The 24,652-nt window shown below is 47.1% G+C and overlaps 1 protein-coding gene across 4 annotated transcripts in view; it reads left to right on the top strand.

Moving 5' to 3' along the window:
• Grik4 (glutamate ionotropic receptor kainate type subunit 4) overlaps positions 1 to 24,652 on the top strand; it is a 279,827-nt gene that overhangs the window by 226,412 nt on the left and 28,763 nt on the right. For all 4 annotated transcript variants that reach the window (XM_076843680.2, XM_076843682.2, XM_076843681.2 and 1 more), the window contains one exon: positions 16,380 to 16,493. In XM_076843680.2, coding sequence (XP_076699795.1) covers positions 16,380 to 16,493 — 114 coding nt within the window. The remainder of the gene's footprint in view (positions 1 to 16,379; positions 16,494 to 24,652) is intronic.

Below are 24,652 nucleotides of genomic sequence, written 5' to 3'. Positions count from 1 at the left end.
ATTTCCTCTCCATGCAACAACCTTATAAGATAAATATTATTATTTGCATTTTATAATGATAACGCTGAAGTTAATTTTGGCTTACCAGAAAGGCTAACTCACATCACACAGCTAACAAGTGATTGGTCTGGAATTTTAAAAAAAAACAAGCTCACTTAACATCAATGTCCATGGTTATTCTAACGCACAGTGATGTCTTCAAGTCAAGTTGGACCTTGATGGACAAATAGGAATTTGACAAGCAATAGGACAGAAAGAATTGCAGGCAAAAGAAACTATGTGTACAGGACAGGCTTAAGGAATGTGGCCATTTCATAGGTTGGAGGGATGTCAGTGGCTTAAGGTGATGCTGAGAGGAAGTCCAGCCCAGCTTGTGAAGATCATGGTAGACCATGGTGAGGAGTTGGAATACATTCTGAAGACAGTGGAAGGAGTCATGGAGTGTTGTAAGCAGGGGGCTGACATGATTTGATTGTGTTCTCAAAGTGGCCTTTGAACCAACAGCATGAACATCACATAAGATTTGTCAGAAACCCCAAATCTGGGGTCCCATCCAGGCCTAGAGAATGAGAAACTTGGGGTGTGGCCCAGCAGTTTGCAATTAACAAGCCCTCCAGGTGATTCTGATTCACGCTCAAGTTTGAGAACAACTGGTCCACATGTGGCTGGAGTTTGAGAACCCCTGGTGCCCAGTGCAATTTAGTAGATGAACAGAATGGGAAAGAACTGGAAGCAAAGAGACCAGTTCAGGGGCTATTGAATAACTCACAGGAGCTTGAATGATGATGGTGGCAGTAAGAACTGTAATGGGTTAAACAGGCATTTCCAAGGTGGATGGATGGGGCTTGGATATTGACTGAGGAGAGAGCAGGCAAGGGGAGGAAGGGGGAAGACTCCAGACTCACTCCTGGTCTCTGTTTTGGATTCCAGATGGGTAAGGAAGTCCCCCAAGGTACACGGGGAAAAGAGTAGCTTTAGATGAAAGAGATGAGGAGTAGATGACGTGGGTACAGTAAGTCAGTAAGTGGGTGAGAGGGCAGAGCTGGGCCCCAGCTGCACCCGGGAGTTGTCCGCTTAGGTGTTGGTGAAATGGGAGGACTGTGCTTACCCCATCCTCACCCCACCTTCCCTCCTTGCTGTCCACCCTGTACGGATCCATCCTTTCTTTGTGAGTAATGAGCAGTGTTGACTTGGACAAGTCATCTAACTTGTCTGACCTCCTGTGTCCTCATCCCCAAAATGGAAATGATAGTATTAGGTTGTTGTGAAAAAGAGATAAAATCTAATATCCTTAGTGTCCGGCACTTTGTGAACTCTCAGCAACTGTTAGCTGTCTCCTGTCCTTGGCTCCTGAGACTTTGCTGGCATCTCCTCTCCTGGCCTGGAGCTTAGCTCCACCATTGGTCCCCAGACACATGCACACACGTGCCTGCTTCCATGTGACGTGCTCACCCAGGTGCAGGGCCTTCCCTCTCCCAGGTCCTGCGTCAATTTTTTCTTGCCATGCCACATCCAGACTCTCCGACAGAAAGTACTGGCTTTCTGTCACCCAGTCTTGATCCTGCGATAGGGAAGCACAGCAGCTTTACAAGGTTATATGCCATGGTGGCAACCTGCTGTGCTGTTCCTGTCGCCATCCTTCTTGCCCTCTGCAGGTAGGGGAGCAAAAATTCCTTCCAGGGGGTGCTAGTGTCTGGGCCACCTACTGTTAGGTATTGAGCTGGGGACTGAGGTGGCAAGTCCACTATTTGTCTTGGGCCTAGAGGGAAGTGACTTGAGTTAGAAGTCAGGGTCTGTCCCTGAATGTTAAATTACTATCTGAATCTTCATGGGCTACCATTTTCTCACCCATTAAGTAAGCACAACCATTTCCCCCAGGTCATGCCATAGCTTTACCTGTATCCTTTCAGTCTGGAATCACTCATCCGGAGCCATTCCACCAGACCCTCCGTCTCCCATCACTTGCCACTTGAAGCTCCGTCACTACTGGCCTTGTTTGTTCCTTGGACGCAGCATGGTTAATTGAGCACATGGCCTTTATATTCACTCTTCCTTCTAACACATGCTTGATTCCCCACAGCACCAGTCTGTTATTTCCATCTCATTATCTAGGTCAAAACCCAATGTTACCTTCCCCAAGAAATGTTTTTTTCTCTACCACGCTACAGAATCCATTCCCTCTGCCCATCGCATTCTGCTGCATTACCCTATTTTATTGTCTTCCAAGAAATTATTACCACGTAAAATCATCTTGCTCATTACAGGACTATTTGTTCATTGTCTGTCTCCTCTCACTAGAATGTAAATTCTTTGAGATCAGGAATTATACCCATACTTGTAGCATCTGGAAAAGGTGCCAGCATACAATAGCACTTAAAATTATGGGATGGATAGATGAATGGATTGACAGATGGATGAGTGGATGACTATATGAATGTTCAAATATATAGATAGATGTATGAATGGAAAGATGGATAGGTGAATGGGTGGGTGAATATACAGATGGATGAATGGATGGGTGGATGGATATATGTATGGAAGAGTGGGTGTGTGGGTGCTGTGAAGACGTGGGAGAGAACTAGCCATGATAGCCCCAGACCCCAGGAACTTAGAGCCTAGACAGCCCTCCCAGTGCTGAGAACCATCTGCTGGTTTCCAGACAATGCCTTTGACAAGTAGCAGGGAAAGTACAGCAGCGATCCCACTCTGCCGATGCCTCTAGCAGGTTGGGGCTGAAGGCAAAGCTTGTTTTGCTGAGCCCGCCCTCCCACGGAATCCAATCCATGGTGCCTGTGCATTCCTCCTGCTGTCCCGCCTCCCCCTCCTGGCTCTGCCTCTTTCAGCTCCTTGCAGCTGGGCCTCCAGCTCACCCACGGCATGCTCAACCCCCACCCCACTTCCCAGAGCCACAGGAGCTTGAGAAAAGCGTGTAGGTAACCATGTCCTCCTTCCTCTCCCCATGGGGGTCCCAGGGACAGTCTCCTGTTTTGTTCCCAGAGTCACAGTGACTCCCCTCTTCACACGTTAGGCTGTAGTTGGCCTAATCAGGTTTCTGTTCAACCCCTTCCACAAACACATTTACATTCCACTGCCTGTTGAATAAACCGACTCCATAAAACTTGCTGCCTTTATTTTCTTGGGTATGGTGTTGGTGGACAGGGGAAACAGAAGCCCACACATCATGGAACGGGTGTCAGGACCCATCTGCTCTTGAATCCACCCATTACCGCCATGTGCTATGCTCAACCCCTTATGCCTCCCCGGGTGACTTTTTGCCTATCCCTTGGCTGAAAATTGCTCTATAGATCGCAACAGGCACGGTGCTGTGTGTTGGATATAGTGCCAATCACGGCTTTACAAATATCATCTCATTCAATCTTTAAACACAACCCTAAAGTATTATTGTGCTCAATTTAAAATCAGAAAAGCAAAGCTCAAGATGAAGCAATTTATCCTAGGTCACGAGGCTGAGAAGTGACAGAATCTGAATTCAGATGGGTCCACAGTGTGCTCTGGTTCTTGTGCGGTGCTGCCCTGAACACGGGCTGTGTTTACCTACTCCAGGTACCTAGGATCCCTGTCCTGCCCCAGCAGGCAGACCCCACTCATCCCTCACCTTTCTGCTTCACAGAATCCCAAGTGTGACACTCCCTCTGTCCCCCGTCCTTCACCAGAAGGTCTGGTGGTGTTCAGCTTGCCTGTTGCCATGGCTTGGCCTAGCTGGCTTGGGATTCCTGGCCAGAATCACTCTATACTCTGGGAGGCTAATTCACAGACTATTTTCCATGCTGTCCTGTAGCTTGTTGGGGGCACCTGACATCCCACCATCCATGAATGCAAGAGCCAGGCTGCTTGGTCGTGCCAATGGCATGTTGGCAGCCATCGCAGCAGCCATCCCCAAACCCTGCTGTGGCCCATCCTTCTCAGAACTGTGGAATTATCCCTTATCTTCTGTAGTCCTGAGATAGGCTCCTTTGGTTTAGGACAATCTCCTGTCCCAGCTGTGTCTATATTTGCTATTTACGCAAAAAGGGAAGGCTAAGATCCTTTGAGATGGCAGCATGTAGCTGGATCAGTGGATTTGGACTGCTCAGAAAGATGCTGTTGACTCTTGCTGGGCAGATCCTTGCCCAATCCAGGAGGCACCCTGAGCAGCCCTGCTGTGTCCTGGACGGCAGCAGGATAGTAGACCAGAGGCCTGGCTGGCTGCCAGGGGGTGGCACTCCTTGACACACAGGCTGGAGAGCAAAACAGAGGGTAGGTGATCAGTGAGTGCTGCAGGTGTGCCAACAGCTGTCCGTGTGGCTGACGGTAAAGTGGGGGTCAGAAGGAGCAACCCAGGGCGGGGTTTAGCCTTAGAGAACCCCCACCAGGCAGGACAGTGCTGCCTGAAGCAGAGTCCAGGTCTCTGGCACTCAAGGGATGAACAGAGGATGGAAACAGAGTGCCGGGATCAAAACCAGCATGGAAATAATCACAGCAAACACTTATTAAGCACTTAGTCTGTGCGAGGCCCTCTGCATTAGCACATGTGATCCCCACAACAACCCAGGAACTAGAAACTGGTACCATTCATACTTTACTCATGAGAAAACAAGTTCAGGGCTCAGTAATTTGCTCAAGATCACACAACGAGCCAGGGACAGATTAGACCCAGGGCCTCTGAAGACTCTTTGGCCTACTGCTGATACTAAGAGGTTGTCCACACAAAACACTATGAGCATCCATCTCCATTGAATCTGAGATGAACTGGGCCCCTTCTCCCCTGAGTCCTAAGGCCCCTTTGGGGTCTGGAGGGTGACTGTGGCTCCCTCCCCTCCCTGGGGCTTTGCCTGGTGTTCCCAGCAGGCAGATTGGCTCTTCAGGGAGTTTCACAGCCTGCTCAGCAGTGTGGCCCAGAAGAGAAATCTGGAGTGTTCTCCATCTGAATGCAAATGCAAACCCAGTTAAAATGTCTGGATGTTCCTCTCACTCCTTCTCGCATTAGAAGCCACACCAGGTGTGGAAGCACAATACCCAGGAGACGCACTGGGCCCGCACTAAACTTTCTTGTTCGTGAGAGATAACTGCCACCGCTGCTGCCCCGGTAGAACCTTCCGGGCTTTCTACCCCAGAGAGCCAGCAGGCGTTTGAAGTCAGGCCTGACAGTGGCCATTCTCTCTTCTACTTGGGAAATCACCTTGCATTTTAAAAACCATTTTTATATTGAAATACACATACAGAAAAGTGCACAAATGTAAGTCAGCTTGAGGGACTATGACAAGGGGACATGCCTTGTCACCACTGTCCGGTACCTGAAGACGCCCTTGTCCCACCCCACTCTGCCCTGCCTCCTTCCAAAGGTGGCCATTATCCCAAATTCAACATCACACAGCTTCGCCAGGCCTCATTCCACTCTGCTCTAAATAAGCCACTGCTGACCTCAGAGATGGCTGTGGGGCTCAAGTACAATCTGGGGAAAACAACTCTGGAGGTGTTGTTACTGATGGGCACGTGAGCCATGTCAACAGGCAAAGCATCTCTCTGAAGTAGACCAAGCAGACCTTAGCTTCCAGAAAGGGTGGCCAAAGGTTTCCCACAATGTCTCTTGCTCTCTTTCTCACAAGACTGCAGGGATCCCTGGGAAAATGCCCCTCTGCCCTTCGCAGGGTTTGAGCTTGCACGCCTATGAATAAGAAATGAGGAACGGGCTAGATGCTACCCACTCGGTGCTCTAATTGGTCAGATCATTGCTTGCCTCCTGGTGCGGCTGGACAGCTCAGGGGCTGGTCTCTGGGGCAGAGCTGGAGTGGGGAAGAAGTTGGAGGGGGCTTCTTGTTGGCTGAGAGAAAAGAGGGGGCCCTGGGGAGGCTTCTGGAGGTTCTCTATGGCTGTTAGCAATGCTCCCAGCAATTGGTGCTGCTTTATTTCACCCGACATAAACAGTCCTGATAACAGGCCTGTGAATCACACCATTTCTAATTACAGGGCTGACAAGTGAGAAGGAAAATGAAAGATAGCATGGTGAGCTGGTGGTACCACCAGATTCCTGCAGCAGCCCCAAACGGCTGCCTGAGCTTGCTTTATGCAGGTCCTTAACAGGCCCAGAAACCATCACCTTTGACAGGTGGAGGGCTGGCCAGGCCAGCTCAGTGCAAGCCCCTGCATGAAGACAGGGCTGCAAGTTTGAATTCCACGTGGGCCAGTGAGCTTGCTCAGTGTTCTGTCCCATGCCGCTTCCAGAACATAGCCAGCATTTTTGGTGGCCAGTGGAGAGGGGAGACGAGTAGAAGAGGGTGGACTCAGGGTTGAAATTCAGTACGTCTGAGCACCTGGCCTGTTGGTGACCCCATTGCCAGGCAGGCTGAAGTTTGCATCAGTAAAGGGGGCATTTGGATTACAAATGAGCATATCACTCTGAAACCTCAGACAGGATTCTGTTTCCTTTCTTAATGTGATGTGTAAGTTGGTGGTCACCTTCAGAAGATCAGGTGTGACAACAGTGGCCTGGTGGTAGTGTGGTGAGGAAGCTAGCCCAGCATGAGCCTCCTGGGGCTTCATAGCAGGTGTGTAAAATGCCAAGCCCACTCTTGGTTCTGTTTCACATCCCAACTGCGTCAACTGTGTGTGACATATATAACACATATTGATTGTCCAACCATGTGACTTTTTTGCCATCTCTTCAAAACCTACATTGAATTTTCTACAACAACAACTTTTTCAAAGTTGCAATCAAACTGTACTAGATGACACTCCTCTAGTGTTTCTTGTGTTCCAGGCACTGTCCTAAGTGCTGTTCATGTATCCATTCACTTAACCTTTACAACATGTTTATGACGTATATAGTATCACTTACCCCCATTTTCCAGATGAGGAAACCAAGGAACAGAGAAGTTAAGTAATTTTCCTGTGGCCACATGGCTGATAAGTAGCTGAGCTGGCCCTCCTGTGTGTGCCCCTACTCAAAACACTACTCTAAAGTTGTTCCCTGCATTGAGAGCCAAGGTGAGAGAATCATATTAATTGAGCTTCTCTTTTCTGGATTCATCCATTCATTCGTTTGATTTTTCCAGTTCAACAAATATTTATTTAATGCCTACCATGTGCCAGGCATTGCTGTAGACTCAGGAGAGATCTGGTGGATAAAACAGATGGGAGGCAGAGCAGCAATGCAGCTAGGACAGAGCATTTTTGGAAAGGAAAGAGCAGATGCAAATATCCTCAAGTGAAAGTGGATTTAGGCAGGACAAAAGAAGTGAAAGTGGATTTAGGCAGGACAAAAGTCAGTGTGGCCAGCTAGCGTAGCCACAGGATGCTGCTGGATCAGGCGATGCAAGTCCAAGGTGAAGAGTTAGGATTTTATCACCAATAAACTAGGTATTGATAAAAGTATCTATGGATTGTTTTCCTGGGTCCACAGCCCACCCCTGCAAAGATCTGAGGATAGCAGTAAGAAAGTCCGTAAATTTAGAAGGGAAAAATTGGCATCTCTATTTTTTCTAAATTCAAACAAACATATTATTTCTTTCAAATGATGGTCGTTAGCTATAAACCTCCGTAGTAGCAGCCATATCTTTGACTTTGTCACTGATAACATTATAGTGTTGCTATAAAAACCACCTCTAAAAGTTCTTGTGACATAAAAACGCACAGGTCACCGTATCACAAAGACCATAAAATATTTTGATAACCATATTTCTCTGTAATCATTTAAAAACGTTTTAAATGAAGAGGCTTCACCCAGATGTCATTGGATGGCCAGAGGCATCCTGGCATGAAAGAGACGAAGACAGCGTTTTAGTCAGCTTTTACGCAGCTGTGACTAAAAGACCTGACAGGAACAACTGTGAAGGAGGAAAGTTTATTTGGGGGCTCATGGTTTCACAGGTCTCAGTCCATTCCTCCAGTTGAGGCAGAACATCATGGCAGAAGAGTGTGGCGGAAGGAAGCAGCTCACATGATGATCAGGAAGGAGAGAGAGAGAGAGAATCCACTCCCCAGATACAAAGTGTATACCCCAAAGGCATATCCCCAGGGATCTACCTCCTCCAGCCTCAGCCTACCCGCCTTCAGCTACCATTCAGTTAATCAGGGGATTAATTCACAGATTATGTTAAGACTCTCCTAACCCACTCATTCTTCCTCTAAACCTTCTTGCGTTGTCATACATGAGCTTTTGGGGGTCACCTCACATCCAAACCATAATAGACAGTGATGTCGAGAAGATGACTTGATCTGCTTTAGCTTTTCAAAAGAGCCTCCTGGCTGCAGGGAAAGAGAGGATTTGACACCTGAGCTGTTTGCACAGGTCCTGGGAGGAAACTTTCCCACTGGTGACAAGAAGTAGGCGTTATTTGATCCATTTTAGAGACGAGGAGACTGAAACTCAGGTCTCACGCAGTGTGCTCAGCAGGTGAATAGCAGATCTGGGGTTTAAAAGGGCGTCTCTCTGACCCCACAGGGCTCGAGGGTCAGTGAATGCCTGTGGCAAGAGATCAAAGATGAACAATGTCTGCTTGGTCTCCTGACCCAGCGGGGACCTCTGTGCCCCACAACCTTACCCGTGAATGACTTGCCAACTCCTTCTGTCCTTAGCTCTGAATCTTGGCTCAAATCTGCCCTCACAGGCCAATAACGTAGCCTTGTGCTGAGCCAACTAAATATTTGATGGGGATTTTAATTTAACTTTAAAGAAATTCATCCAACCCTGAGAATAGTCTGTCACCTCAAGAAATAGCACCAGGGTGCACGTGGACCTATGAATGACATTGCCACTTCCCCAGGAATGCTAATGCTCCTCTGTGCCTCTGCCTCCTGGAGCATCACCAAGGAGAGGCTCAGCCCAGGGAGCATGGACAAATCCTACAAACCTGAGCTCACAGTGGTTGCCGAGACTCTGATTGGGCCCTGCTCTGCACAGGAAGTAGGCCTTCTTTGGGAGCTTACGGGGGTGCAGTCTGGGTTAACTGTATGGTGTGCGTGTGTGTGTGTTGGCACAGGTGACAAAATGCATGCCATTTGCTATTCTCTTATCCTTGTCCCCATATCCTGGTTCTGAAAGCAGGCAGAGTGGTGGGGCTGTCATCCTCTCTCCCCTGTAGACAAGGACATCAAACATTTTCACAGGCCCTGTGTGACCCTATGAGTTTCTCCTTGGCCCCACCCACGGTGGGCAGAGTGGGCAGACAGGCTGACTCATGTGGCAGGAGGGCAGAGATGCACACTCCCGAGGCATGTTATTATGAAGTCTACATGACGGCTCCTGCCAGTGCACGCGGAGCCAGGAGTGGGAGTGAGCTTCCCCAGCTCCTGCAGATCCCACTGCCTCACAGCTCAGTGACCCCCGTGAGTCACACCAAGCTCCCTGACTATCTTCATAGGTAGGGGCGGGAAGGGAAGAGAGACAGGCTCACAGCAGATAAATCGATCAAAAGACAAGAAGTGAGCAGATCATCTAATTTCAAATGAGCTGCGATGCATCTGCTCAACTGGGCAGCGAAAAAGGAACAGGGCTGGGGAGAAGTTGGAAGCAGCTCCGTGGAAGCTGGTCCTTCTGCTGGCCTCTGGCTCAGGCTGAGGCTGTCATCTCCCTTTCTTCCTAGAGTGTAATTAACACCCCTCTGCTGACAGCCACCTTTCACCGTGCAGGAGTGTGGGGCTTTGGGCAGCCTGCCTGGCGCTGTCCAAGGTATTAGAGGGAACTGAGCTGTGGACAGGGCAAGGGGAGAAGGGCGCACCCTAGTGGGGAATCCAGGGCTTCACGTCTCCCTTAGACTGGAGGATGAGGACTTGGTGCTGACTATGTCCTGAAAGTGACAAGAATCTGCTTCTACCATTCCAGCTTCCTGACAAAAATGCCCCCTGCACACCATGCAGCCACTTGTCAGACATGGGCCTGTTTCTGAAGCCAGCAAGATGGGGCTCAGAGCAGGCTTTGTTTAGGGGGTTTCACTCCTTATTCTATGGTGTTTGTTCCTTAGGGACTTATTGTGAGCTCACTTGGGGAACGTCACCTTGATTAGTGCAGCAATAAGAGAGCAAAGGGCCCAGTCTGCTCCTTTGGGTCTGAAGTCATCTTTCTCCACATCCTAGCTGTGTGCACTTGAGCAAGTAACCAACTTCCCTGGGCCTCAGCTCTTTGTGTTGAGTTTTTAAAAGACTCAGTACGTGCTTCAAGAAAATCAGGTGGGGGCTGTAGCTCAGTGGTAGAGCACTTGCCTTGCATGTGTGAGTCACTGGGTTCGATCCTCAGGACTACATAAAAATAAATAAAGATATGGTGTCCATCTACAACTAACAACCAAATAATGATTAAAAAGAAATGTATACTCTATTGGGGAGATAAAATATGCACCAGATGTCAACAATAGCAATAATTGTAAGAGCTAATATTTATTGAGAGTTATTCTGTGCTGAGCTCAGACTTTGTATTTAATTCCCATTGAGGCTTCATGAGGATAGGAATATTGTCTCCACTTTATTGGGGAAGAAACTGAGGCACAGAGAAGTTAAGGACATACAACTTGTAAGTGGCAGAGTTGGAGAATGAGCCTAGATCCCCTGTTCTAACACAAGGCAGTTGACACTTCATGCCACAGGGGTGGTACAGGCCACGGCTTACCCCCTCTAGCCACCAAGAAGTGGCAGAGCTCGTTCCTGGGAAGATGATAGGGAAACCTTTTTTGGAGAAGGCAAACTCTAAATGGACCTTGATGGGTAGGTGGAGTTGATGGTTGGAGTTTCACATGAAGAAAATAGAACTATAGATAAGTATGAGGGGTAGCAAAGAGTGGGCAGTGGGCCCTGCAGCCAGCCACTGCCAATATAGAGATCCCACGTGTGAGGGCAGACTCCATGACACGATGCTTCCTGGAGGTTCCCATCAGTTTAACAATTCCCTATCACCCTCACTCCAAATGCTCCACCGGAGCCCAGTGTGCCTTCTCCCTCCCAGGAAAGCCAGGCTTGCTGGACTCAAAGCTCCTTCCTGTCTGGGTGTCTGCGGATAATGCCAGCTCTGTTTTCACAGCCCTGGGCCTGGCCTTGCTTGGGATTCTGTAAGTTCTTTCAGTATACAGGGGCTCTCCAGAGGCAATTACCTTGGAATGAAGGCTTCCAGGAGTGCTCAGTGCAACCTTATTCTGTGTAGCGTTTTCTCATTCCAACTGTAACCTCCTGAAGCTTTCCAGAGTTAAGTAACACAATTACAGAGTTAACTAAATGACAGCAGAGAGTGGGAGGCTCCATGGGGCCCAAGCAGCAGCGGAAACAGGTCTGTGGATGCCATGGCTTGTAAAGGAGTCGAAAGCTGCTGGCTGGATGGGGTGGCCAGGGCAGAGGCTGGAGGCAAGAGAGAGGGGACAGTAAAAAAAAAAAAAAATAGTGAGAGAAAAGATCTAAAAGCTGATCAGAGAGGGCCCAGTGTGTCTGGGAGAGAATCATGAAGAGCTTGAGCAGGCCATTTAATTCACTCTCCCAGAAGAGAATCATATAGTGAGGAATAGGCTGTAGAGAAAGACCGTGTTTTCAAGCCGGACTTTATTTTTTTTTTCCCTAGAAATTTCCAAAGCATGGGGCGGTGTGAGGCCTGGGAAGGTCTTCATGTGGATCTTTAAAGTCAGATAATACCATAGGCAGCGCACCGTGTCGACACAGCTGTGTGCATGCTCCAGGGCACCTGGGAAACAACAGCAGAGGGCTGGATGTGGTGGGGGCACGCCTGTAGCCCCAGCTACTCAGGAGGCTGAGGCAAGAGGATGGCAAGTTTCTGGCCAGCCTGGGCAACTTAGCAAGACCCTGTCTCAAAATGGAGAGGACTGGGGATGTAGCCCAGTGGTAGAGCACTCCTGGGTTCAATCTCCTGTACTGCAAAAAAGCAAAAACACTACCAAAGATTGAGAGATGGAGGGCGGGTACTGGTGCACAGTCAGCATCGCACAGAGAACAAGCTTGCCCACCTCCAGACACACCTACAACTCATCATGGGCTAAGATCTCTCCAGAGGCCCTTGTTGAGATAACCATCATTGTCCAGTGCACCAACGCCCTATCGCCATTGCCATCCTGCAGCAAATATTTTTGGAACCAGGCCTGTCAGCACTCACAGGCACTGTCTCTGTGAAGCTCTAGGGGCTGGGGACTATTATTATCCCACTTTGTAGATGAGTGGATAGAGGCTGAAAGACACATCTAGTAAGTGACAGAGTCCAAATGAGTCTGCCCCACGCTCATCCTCTGGATGTGGCAGCACTCTGCAATTTCTACAGCCTCTAAGGCTCTTCCACCCCCGTCTCTGTTGACCTTCACATCGTATCAATAGGCAGGCACTGCACCCATTTTACAAGTGAAAAAGATAAGTCCCTGAGAATGCAGAGGAGTTGCTCACAGACATGTGAGTGGCAAAGGCAGCCTCCTGCCCACTGCCTCCTCCATGTGGGTGTGAGGGAGGAGACCCTGCCAGGCACCAGGGAGAGTATTTTGCCCAAAAGGGGGCAGCAGCTGTCTAAATAAAGAAGCAAGGATGAGAGGGCAGGCTTTGTCTGCTTCAGATGGCCGGAGATCTGCCGCTGCCATCAGAACACCTCTGACTTGTTCTCTGGGAAGCCTGGGTGGGAGCAGCAAGCTTAAGTGACAAAGACCAGGGCCCTGCAGTGAAGACAGCCCCCGCCCTCCTCCAACCAGGCCACAGTCCCCAGAGAAGTCTTGGGCTGTGACAGCAATGGCAGTGATTGTGTGACCCCCATTGAACCCCATGAGACAAGGGAGCGTGTGTTTTGGAAGTGGCCTAGGCTGGCTCCTGTCTATCCTTCTCTTATCAACGCCATAGACATCCAGGAGATAAAAGTGGGGCTGGCTCAGAGGCAGCACACAAAGCTCTTCCAGGAACACTTTCAATCAAAAATGGGGAGAGGAGAGAGGCCTCTATGCTCCATCAAGGTCTGTATATGCCCCTGTGCACGTGTGCACACCCGAGTCATGACCAGGACCTGTGACACATGGAGAGCTCTCCGCCACTGCTGCTCTGGTCCTTCTCTGCTTCTGACAGACCCTAGCTCTCTGGCTCCGGCTGTCCTGGTCTCTTCTGATTTCACAGTCCCCTGAGATTCCGTTTTCAGGCCTGGGCGCCTCAGATCATTTGCACCTTCCCGATCTTTCCATATTTCCTCCCCTAAAAACAGAATACTAAAATAAATAAAGTAAAATGTCCCTAAATAAATAAAATGAAACATCTCTAAAATAAAACGTCTCTGCCTTGGGTCCACTGCTCCTCTCCCCAAGTTCGGTCCCCTCATCTGCTCCCCACCATTCGATTCTGCTGACCAAATCGCCGTCATCTTCCCCGCAGAGCAGGGGCTGATTAAACCAAGCCATTCTTCCTCCAGCTGGGCTTTATAGCTGGACAAGAGCTGGTGAGCTCTCTAGTTGAACCCTTTCATTTTATAGTTGAGGAGATTACTCCAGACAGAGGAATAACTTGCCCAAGGTCACAATGAGGTTGGAACCCAATGGAGACAAGAGCCACTTGTCTGTCCTGTCCACTACTCTTTCCATTGGAGGTCAAGCCCCCCCACCCCCGGCCCAGGGGAGGCCGGAGGAGCAGAAGGCCTTGGATGCGCTGCCCTGTGGCCGCCCTGCCCTCCACCTCCACTCAGCGGTTCCTGGCATTCTCACACCCCAGCCCCTTCCTTGTTAGTTTGGTTTCATGGCACATTATCTCCTCATCTGAAAGCTGCTTTATAGTATAATGTCTTTTTAACTAAGGTGAAAATAAACGAACTCGTGCCTCTTGGAATAATCCGGTCCCGTGTGACTGGTCTGATACCCTGGGGTGCACGGAAGCCAAGCTACATCATTACCGTTCCATAGCGAGTCAGTTAAACATAAGAAACAAGCATCACCAAACCTCCATGGCTTCTTGTAGCTTGTTGCTGCCCTTTCTCTTCTCCTTCCATGCCTTCTCTGTCCCCAACTTACCCTGAACTGGGGACAAAGAAAAGAGAAGTGGGGCTGGGGCCCGAGTCAGCAATGTGGGCAGGAAGTGGTTTCTCTGCTTGGCCCAGTTTGGGGAAGTGTCTGTTTGTGACTAGAATGAAATGCCCTCTCGGGTTTGGGGCACAGGCTCGGCTGGATATGCGGTCATGCTGCATGTATTTAGGAAGAGGTCTGGCAGTGGGATGTGCTCCATTTCCAGCTTCCTCCCCATATGGACATATGGAATTGTTTAGCATAATGTCATTGTTGGCCAACTTCTGTAAACTTGTGAAATGGTTTCCAGCTTTTAATCCAAAGTTTGCCCTTTTTGGAGGAAAGCTAAATGTGGGAAAAAGAAATTTGAGGACAGCATTGTTTACTTTGGCTAATTGATTTAAATTTAAGAAAAATAACCAGAGAAAAGACTGGGTGCTATGATTACCCTTTGTCCATTTTTAGCAGTTTTAGTTTCCTTAATCTGTTCTTCAGTCCAAAGCTTTGAACTTGTTACCTCCCCGATTTCTGGCAGGGTGGGGCTGTCAGTTTCCAGCAAACCTGACCGCTTGGACGGATGCCGCACCTGCTGGCCTTCCTAGTTGGTTTCTGCTACTCTGTGCCCATGTCACAAACTACATTTGTCAGGGCCACAGTCATGGAGAGGCTGAGGTTCTGAAAGACCCAAGAAGTCCTCTAAAGAGTTCCCCCGATGAAGGCACTAGCAATCTTCTAATCAAACTCCACTCTCTAATCCAAGGGTTGATTCGTTTGATAGCAGTAATCAACATTCTCTTGGAGAAATACAGAATGAGTCACTCAGTTTCCATTCTTTATTAAAGATCTCTTTCATCTGCACTCTAGTTTCTTTTAAGGATGCCTTGACTTTAGAAGTTTGTTAACCTTTGCTGGGTCAGGGTTTGGAACATGTATGAGGGTGGAGGACGGGTGTTTAGAAGTAGAAGAAACTGTCCTTCCACCCATGGATTTATCCTTCCTGGGCATACATCGCAATTCCCTTGGGAGCTATTCCCTTTCTACATTTTTTTGCAATGGGTTAGCAAGGATTGTGTGTGTGTGTGTGTGTGTGTGTGTGTGTGTGTGTGTGTTCATGTGGGCTCATTCAGAATTGATTGGCTTTTTTGTAGATTGTTTGACATTTACTTTTCCTTATTTCTTTGTTCATCTTTTGCATGAACTGATCAAAAAACTGAAATGTAAATTGCCAGAGGCTTGTCTAAAAGATAGTGCCTAAGTTTATAAACATGCTTCTTAAATATCAGTATAAGTCACCTGAGCAACTTGTTAATACGAGTCCTATAATTTCCCAATAGAGTCAGATCCGGGGTGTAAAAAAGACTCTGGAATTCACATTGATTGGCTCACCAGGTGATTCTGATGCAGGTGGCCCCGTGGACTGACTGCATTTTGAGAACCATGCTGGAGAAATGTTGGGACAGGTCTAGCACTTTTAACATTTCATGGTTTGTGGATGAGGTTAAGGAAGCCTGGAGAAGCAAAGAGACTAGCCTTGGTTGGTTGAGTGGTTAGTTAGGGCAGACCTGGACTAGAACTGAGTGCTAGCTCAGTCCAGGTATCCAAGAACGGACCAATAGGGAATGAGCTTGCTTTCAACGGGATGGAAAGGAAACCTACAGCATCTCCTTTTCCCGTGGGCCCTCATTTGGGCCAGATCCCGTCAGAAATGAACACTTGAGGTGCAATTAGGAGGCAAAGAAAAAGGTAGGAAAAGCTCTTCAGAACAGATTTTGGTTCTTTTGCATCAAAAAAACCAGAGACTCTTCTTTTGGTCCTGCCAGTGACACCTGAATTTCCATCTGGACAACAATGTAATTGGTCAGTGATCAGGAGGCCTGAATCAGCCCCATCTCTGGCAAGGGTGGGCTTTGTGACGTTGGGCCCCGCGCCCAATTTGTTGACATCCCTTTTTTTTCTGTGAAATGAGTGGGGTTGCATTAGACTGTTTCAGATGCCTGTGTTCCTGGCATTTTTACCTCTCACTGTGACTCTCCCTGTTGAAGTATCTCACCTGCCAAAGGCACTCCATGCAGTTGTGTTGACTGGACAAGTGAATAAGGGGAATAAAAATTATTCAGTGCGGAGAACTCCAGAGCCTACAGCCAGTTCTCCCCTCCTGAGCCCCTCCTCAGGGCAGAACAATCTAGCAGTGATCCTCCTGTTTCTAAATCACCTGTGTGTTTAGAGGGCTCTAACCAGGAATGAACACAAGCCATGGCTTCAACATCCTGTCCTTTCCAGAGTGATTATTCGAATCTGGGCTACGCTGGCTTCTCCCCAAGCCAGGAAGCCAGACCGAGTAGCCTCTCCTCGGGGACAACCTCTAGTCACAAGTCCCCATGCCCCACCTCACCTCACGTGGCTACCCCGCTGATGGGATCTCTCTGTTCCTTTCAGAAAGCAGATCTGGCTGTGGCAGGCCTCACCATCACAGCTGAACGTGAGAAGGTGATTGATTTCTCTAAGCCATTCATGACGCTGGGAATTAGCATTCTTTACCGAGTTCATATGGTAAGAGACTTATTTTATAAGCATTTATGTCATTAAAGTTATTTGCATGCAAACACTGAGTTATATGGTAATAATGAGTGACTCACGGAAATATTTAGATTTTGAGACTTAAATGCAAATGTGCTGGGCTATTTTTTCCTCCATCAGCTGCGAGAACTTGCAACCAGGAGGGATGGAAAAGTCACACTTGTGAGCTTTCCAGTAAAAATGGCTCATGCTTCACTGAATAGGGATGACCAAGAGAGTAATCTGGTAGCACTTGGTGCTGTCTCTGTCAGTCACACTTCTTTCTCCCGGGGCAGGGCCTGAAGCCTAGATAAAAGTCACCCCAACCTTCTCAAAGATTCCTTCGATTCCCAGATCCACTTGTGTTCACACTGAGAATTGTATCTGGTTAGGGAATACAGACTTCTTCCTCTTCTGATTATTCATATTGATGCATCTAATGTCATTTTTACCTTGTCTTCTGCACCATATCCCCTCCCCCATGCCCACACAAAAAGATTTCTCTGGCTAGGTTAGCTAGAGTGAGCATCAAAATGAGTGTGTGAGAACACACCAATAAGTAGCCAAGGATGGACATGATCCCTGATATCCATCATGACTGGCTGGGTCATTTCTATCAAGTGGGCAATTGTTGTGCTCCCAGCAAATAGCTGTCTTTATCTAGTTTACCAAACTGGACCAGAAGAGCCTTTCTCTCCTCTTTTCATCCACACTGGCTCCAAGTGTGCAGCTACATGGATTTCCCCAGCTCTCTAGTCAGTTTTGGTGTCCATACTTCAGTTTCTATGCATATTTCTGTACATAGCCTGGCACCAAGAGGCTGCCCAACAGGAAAGGACTGCATGCCTGCTGAAGTGACCCCAGCCCTAGAGAAAGAGGATGTTTGCACTCCCAGCTGGAACCCATCGATGCAGCTGTTGAGGCATCAGGAACTGTTCCCAGGTTCTCTAGGAGGGTCATCTCCTGTCATGGACCCTAGGTAACAGGCCCCCTGTTCAGATGAGTGTTGTTCTGTGCTGGGCCTCAGTGTCCATCATGGTTACCACCTGACCTGGGAAAGATGACCAGATCATCTGGAAGAAGTGATGCCATTGAAATCTCAAACTCCACAGGCTAAGACAGAAAGAAAGGCAAAGATTTCACAGTCAGGCTGTTATTGATGTTTGCTTTTGTGCAGTAAGGTGCATTTGGATCCCTCCCAGCCAATGTCCTCCTCTTGTCCTCTTACTGATGATAGTTCCCATTTGTGGAGTACCTTCTATGTCCCCAAGAGTCTACCAGGTGCTTGTGACATGGGTTGTGGTTATGGGTTGAATTGTCTCCCCTTGAAATGCATGGTGAAGTCTTAGCTCCAGGACCTGTGATTGTGACCTTATTTGGAAATAGAGTCTTTGCAAATGTAATCAAGTTAAGATCACACTGGATTTCCATGGGCCCTAATCCAATGAAGGGTGTTCTTATAAGATGAGGAAAATTTGGACACAGACACATAGGGGAGAATTCAAAGACAGAGATGGGAGTGGTGTGTCTATAAGCCAGGGAGCACCCAGGGTTGCCAGAAACCACCAGAAGATTCCTCCCCTAGAGCCTGCATGGGGAGCCTGGCTCTAATGATGCCTTGGCTTTGGCCTTCTGGCCTCTAGAACTTTGAAGTGAAAGATTTCTGTTATTTTAAGCCAGTCAGTTAGGGTACTTCGTTTTGATGGTCCCAGGAAATGTGCACAGTTGTGTTGTTCTTATTTTAGAAATGAGAAAACTGAGATGGGATTAGTTTAAAAACCAGGACAAGGCCACATGCTAATAAGGCAAAGGGTAGGGTACAAACCCAAGGACAGAGTGACTTCAGCCCGTGCTCTCTCTGTGACCCCAGCCTGCCATCCTCATGTTTTGCACATCCGTCTTCATTTGGTTCTCAGAGCCGTTCTCTGAAGAGGGAGGCAGGTACCATAATCCCTGACTCGCAGATAAGGGAGCTGGAGCGTCACTTGCAGTTGACCCAGGGCAAGGCTGGGGTGAGGCCTCCCAGCTCCAGGACAGTGCTCCGGTCACTGTCCCCCTGTCATTACTCCTCCTGCAATTTTCCAACCAGCATCTTGTTTTGAGGTTCCTCCTCCCTACACCTGGCCCTGAGGGAACATCCAAAAGACATGGAGATGCACAGCCTTTTTCAAGACCATCCTGCTGTAGCTGCAAGTAGGCTCCGGCCTTGATTTCTTAATTAACACTGAGGAAAGAGCTCTCCTGGTGACCCAAAGCACCCCCCCCACCCAGGAACCAAGTAGCCAAAGACACCTGACCCTGAGTGTTTCTATCACTTCACAATGACTGTGGCTTCGCTTCTCTGAATGCAGAACACCATTATCCTGAATATCAACTCTGGCCAGAACTATACCCCAAGTCACCAACCCTCTGGTCATCCTCCATTGAATTGTTGGCCCATTATTTACTACCACCACAGACCTATGACTGTATTAGTTCCTGGGATATTAAGTTTTATGTGTCAAGTAGGCATCGCTGTGAAGGTATTTTGTAGTGTAATTAATGTCGACAGTGAACTGACTTTAAGTAAAGGAGATTACCTTCAATACTGTGAGTGGCCTCAGCCCATAAGTTGAAGTCAGTGAAAGGCAAAGAACTCAGGTTTCCTGGAGAAAAAATTCTGACCCAAGGCAATAACATGGACATCCTGCCCATTCAGATATATTCACCTTTTGGACTTAGCAGCTCCCACAACATGTCAGCTAGGTAGGTAGGTAGATAGGTAGATAGGTAGATAGATAGATAGATAGATAGATAGATAGATAGATAGATAGATATTATATGATATACACATAGATATAGATATAAATATAGATATATCTCCCATTGGTTTGGTACAGTTCCCCAGCATGGCCTGGATTCCTCCCTCCTCTGGCCTCCCCTTGGAGGCCCCAGTATGCCACACAGCTGCTCAGATCTGATTTATAACAGGGCCAAACTGAGCAAAATATGAGTGCTGGAATGAACAGCTTACACTGAACAGAACTGACAGTTTATGCATTTATTCAACAAATATTTATGGAGTACATTCTGTGTGTGAGGCACTATGCTTAGAGAGTACCAAAAAGTCAGCTCGAGAGAGAATGTTCCTGGATCTACTGGTGATCCTGGTGAGAGTGAGTCCAAGATGAACTTTGCTATATCTGACCCAAAGAGGTCTCCGCAGGAATCGCTAATGCTGAAGTATAGATGGGTGGAGTCCACCCCGAGAGCCTAGATCAAAAACTACACGTAGAGGCTGTCTCTAGTGTGATAGTGCTACGGGAATTAAAGCCAAGTACTGGGTATTTATTATTTTGTGAATTTTCTCTAATTGATTGTTATCTTGGATTGAAAAATGTGCTTATTTTTGTTTATCATTTCTAAGGATATAGAATTTCTCTCTCAGTTCTCTATCTATGAACTCACCTAACTGATGAGCAGTCATCACCAAAACGTGAGCATCTGGTGGCAATCAATCCCCTGTGCAAAAGTAGAAATCATTAACTCAAAGTGAAATGCCTTGTGAAGAATTATTTTTAATTACTTAATTTTAAACTGATGCACAAAAGCATAAACATTTTATATATTAATGGGGTCCCATGTCATGGCCCGTTACCTGCATATGTTATTACATAATATAATTTCTAGTTAAGAATTATTGACAAAGCCTCCCAAATCATAAGTGATGGCAAGTGTGTCTCTGAATGTAAAGATAACCAGAAATAATTTGTGAATTTCCTATGATCTAAAGTTATCTGGGCTTTTCCATGAACATAGATCATTAAGAGTTGATTATGGGATACTTTCCTTCTTCCCCACATCAGGGTATAATCTCTCTTTCTGAGGAGACATCTCTAGGACCAAAATAAGAAAAATGTTTTGCTCCCTTTACCACCTACGCCCTGCTACTTGACAGCCCAGCTGAGGAGTCTGGGTTTGGTATTTGTCCCTGTTGATATGTCCTGCTTTTAAAAACTCTCTGTTCTTAGCATCCAAGTCACCATTTTCTCCTGGAGTCCCTCATGCCTCCTTATCATTTTGGTTGATTCCTTTTTCTTTTCTTTTCTTTTCCCCTATATAATTTTCTATTTATTTATTTTTTTGTTTATTTTTTTATTTTTTATTTTTATTAGTTACACATGACAGTACAATGATCTTGACATATCATACATTTGAATCAAATGGGGTATTTCTTTTTCTTCCTCTTCTCTCTCTTCTGTCTCCCTCCCCCTGGATAATCTCACCCATGACTCATCTGTGACCCACCCCAGCCTTGCCCCTCAATTCCAGAGGTATATTTCTCACTCATTACTGTAGCTATCCACCTGGGTCTCACAGGCTGCTCCTCCCCGCCAAAAAAAATAGCATCACAAGCTGCATTCAGTGTACTCAAACATGTCCCTCCTCCTCCACTCTGAACCCCCTCCGGTAATGACATCTCCGTCCAGTACCCCAGATCATCCTGCCCTGTCCTCACCTCTCATCTCACCTCCTAGGTAGTTCTCAGTGCGCTTCAGGTCTCCTAATCTCTAACCTGAACTGTCGACTCAGTGGGAAGAACGTCATAGTGTAGGTAGCCCCTTGTCAGACTACAGATTTTTGTATTTTTGATATGAAAAATGTAATCATCCTAAACCTTCAGTGTTTACTGGATAGGTATGGAAGGAAGGAAGGAAGGAAGGAAGGAAGGAAGGAAGGAAGGAAGGAAGGAAGGAATGGCTGGCAGCTCCTGAATCTAGGGACTCTGAGGTCACCGAGCTCCATCCTTTACTCTTGGCTCCTGTTGGGCAGAGCACTGAGCCCCAGCAACCTGGGTTTCTGTTGGGGGATCCTGTGGGGCCAGTATTCTAGGAAGCAAGATGAAGGCCCTAAATAGATGATCTTTTTCTTTTTGGTCTTTACCCTCAATGGTCTTGACAATAAGAAGGGATGGGAGGCAGAGGTTCCGGGCAGCCAGATCCCTCTTCTGCTCAAGCCTGGCCATAGTTGCCACCTGAGCGCATTTCAACACTTACATGCCCAGCGTACAGCACAATCTCCACCTGAAAAGGTATCAGGGTCCTTGGTGGGGGCCAGGTGTGCTTCTAGGCCATATGTAGATGGCTCAGCCTTTGGAATCTGGGTGTCCCCCAGTTGACTCCAAGGATGGGAGTCAAGTGATAGGATCTACAAAGTTCAAGAGTCTTTATTTCCCTGGCAAATGAACTTAGTTCTTACTGAGAAGCTCAGTATCTGGTCTTGCCGTATAACTCCAAGGGCATTTTGCTTTCGAGGGTTTTATGATGTTGCTGCATACTGTGAGCTCTCAAATATCTGTGTGAATGGAGGGGAGAAGAGCATGGGAAAATAAAAACATTTATACTTGACATCAGAGTATATCATGCAGTTTTCTGTCTTTTCCCCCTCCTGCTGCAGCAATTTGCCTAATGATGTTTTGCCCAGACTAATATTAAAATAAGTTTGTATTCCTCAAGCATGCCGTGACTGCCGTAGCAAGGCATCCTTAGAATGTGCCAGAACCACCCTGGGAGTCAACGTTTGGCCCATACAACCCCCAAATGGATCAATCTCTTCTGAATAATTTAGTCTTGGCATCTTCAGGGAGCCTGTGTATGTCTAAGATATTTGTGTGTTGACCAGCGGCTGTTACTTTTTGATACATTTCCACATACACACTCTAGTTTATTGCAGCAATGCTTCAAAGGAGATAGGGTGATTCCCATTTTACAGGAGTCTGAGGCTCCATGAGCCCAGCCAGTGCAGTGGAAGAGGAGAGGCAGCACAGGCCTGCCAGGGGCACTCAAGCAGATTTTCTGTCTCTTACGTCCCAGATGTTTCCAGCTACCTGTGTGCAGGAAGTGGGTCCATGGCTAGCGGGTACTTTTCTTTCAGTGTCAAGGACATGCATTGGATGATCTTTAAAAAAATAAGTCCTTTCCTATTGGAGGACACTATCTATGATTCTATGTCAGGTCCCAGTCCAGCCAGAGCATTGGAAATTCCCTAAAAAATATGAGCTGACCATTTCCCCTCTATACCAGCATCCTAGTCTATCTTTGATTAAGCAACGGAAAATGTTCTTACTCTTCTTAACTTACAGCTAGACTTTTCTCTCTCAAGAAAGTTAAAAAATAAAAATCAGACAGTGATTAAAAAGTGAGAGAGAAATAAATGCCAACATTAAATTAATTACGGCATTTGCTGGATATATTACTCATTTTTCCAAGAAGGTCTGTTTCATTTCAGAAAGACTGTCTAGGAAAATGGAGAACAATGCTAAGTAAACCAGTGAATCATTTCTAATACTCCTTAATACTCTGTTATAAGGAAATAGAAAATGAATAGTGTTCTATTCCTTAACACTAAGTAACACGATAGCCCGTCTAATGGAAACATGGATCCCTGGATGTGTAATCATTTTAATATTGGTTATTTATTAAGTGCTTCTCTCTCAGGAAGCTCAAGGTGTCTTATCAGCGTTAGTTTAGTAATCCTCACATTCTCCCTTCATGGGGATCATGGCGCTCTATTTTACGGAAGAAGAAAATGGCACCCAAATATGTCAAGTGGCTTACCAAGGACCAGCAAGTGGCTCAGCAAGTCAAGGTTGGTGCCAGGATGAGAACACAGGTCTCCTCACATTAGATTCCCGACCAGCAAAGTGAAAACTGATATGGTAGCTTGTGGGTCATGTAGGCAACAAGCCATCTGGGTGTTATAGGTGGAGAGGAATTAATTGTTTGCTTTCCGTTCTCCTCTTGGAGTCCAGGGTGAGTGCATGCTAAACTGAAATACATAAGACGATTCATTGCCAACTCCTTTGGGCAGGCTGTCTGTGGGTTCCTGCAGTGGGTTGAGAATTACCCTCTTCCACGTCTCCCAAGAGTCATGGAGAGACTGTTTTCTTTCCTCTTCAGCCCTAGAGAGTATTTTGTTGACCATGGACCACTATTGGAAGTTGACTATCTAACAGGAAACCTCTCTAAAAATTACCATTTAGAACTAAAGTCAAAATGCTGGGGAGGGGACAGAGCACAGGGAAGAAAGAGAGTTGATATCATTAGTTTTTGTGTAGGAAATTGGGCAACATAGCCCTTACACAGATCCAACACAGCAGCCACAGGTCTAATCCACTGTGCTGGTGAGCTTTTTGGGGAAGGCTAAGATGGAACAGAGTTCTAAATGTTGGTTGTTAAAAGCCATTCTTCCAGAAGAAATTCTGCAATTGCCCCAATTGCTTCCCCAGAGAGCCCTAGGGGAACCCCCATGATCCATGTTTTACAGCTCATATAAACTCCAGGAATTATGGAAAATGACTGTAGCCAGATGACATTTGTCCCTCAAGGATTTTTCGTGTCACCTGAGGGCAGGAGATAGTATTCTTGTTCTTTGAGGAATGCCTGAGTATAAAAGGACGTTTCCTCCCTGGGTACATACCCTCTTCCCCTTCTAAGTTACTCCCAGCTGCCATTAGATAGAAGGGAAGCAGACACGCACGTACACCTCACCACATGGTAACTTACCTCATCCTCAGAACAACACCAGGTAGGTTTTATCACTACCCTCATGTTACAGAAGAGGGAACAGACCAGGAGGTTAGGCAACTTGTCCAACATCATATAACTTGGAAGTGGCAGAGCAAGGATTCAGTCCTGGGCAGTCTGGCTCCAGAGTCTGTGTTTTAATTCACCACCTGCCCTGCTTTACCCAGTTCTAGGGCCCATAGCTTTGGTCCAGACTCTGAGAAAGTGATTGCACTTTTACCACAATACCATTTCCTCTAGTACAGATAGAGCAAGGTAACAGTGGGTTAACAGAATTTGTTTTAAAGATAGAAGGAATTTTTAACATGTAAGAGGAGTTTAGTGCCTCTCAGCTCTACGGGCAGCCCCACTACTACATTGTTATCAAAGGACTTGAACATACCAGAATCATGGTCTGTCGGTGACCAGCCCTTTGGGTCTCTCCCATCATCAAAGAGCATCAAGGATGCTGACTCTGATGTGGTCAGTCTGAACCACAGTTCAAAAGCTAGGGAACTAGTTCTAATTTTGCTGCCGTCTAATATTCAATTCTGCCAGCCGGGCTTGACCTGTCCTTGACATTGAGGCATATATCTATATCATCTATTT

The sequence above is a fragment of the Callospermophilus lateralis genome, chromosome 2 (genome assembly GCF_048772815.1).
Source record: "Callospermophilus lateralis isolate mCalLat2 chromosome 2, mCalLat2.hap1, whole genome shotgun sequence".
In the NCBI taxonomy this organism is placed as follows: Eukaryota; Metazoa; Chordata; class Mammalia; order Rodentia; family Sciuridae; genus Callospermophilus; species Callospermophilus lateralis.
This window is presented reverse-complemented; position numbering and strand designations above follow the sequence as displayed.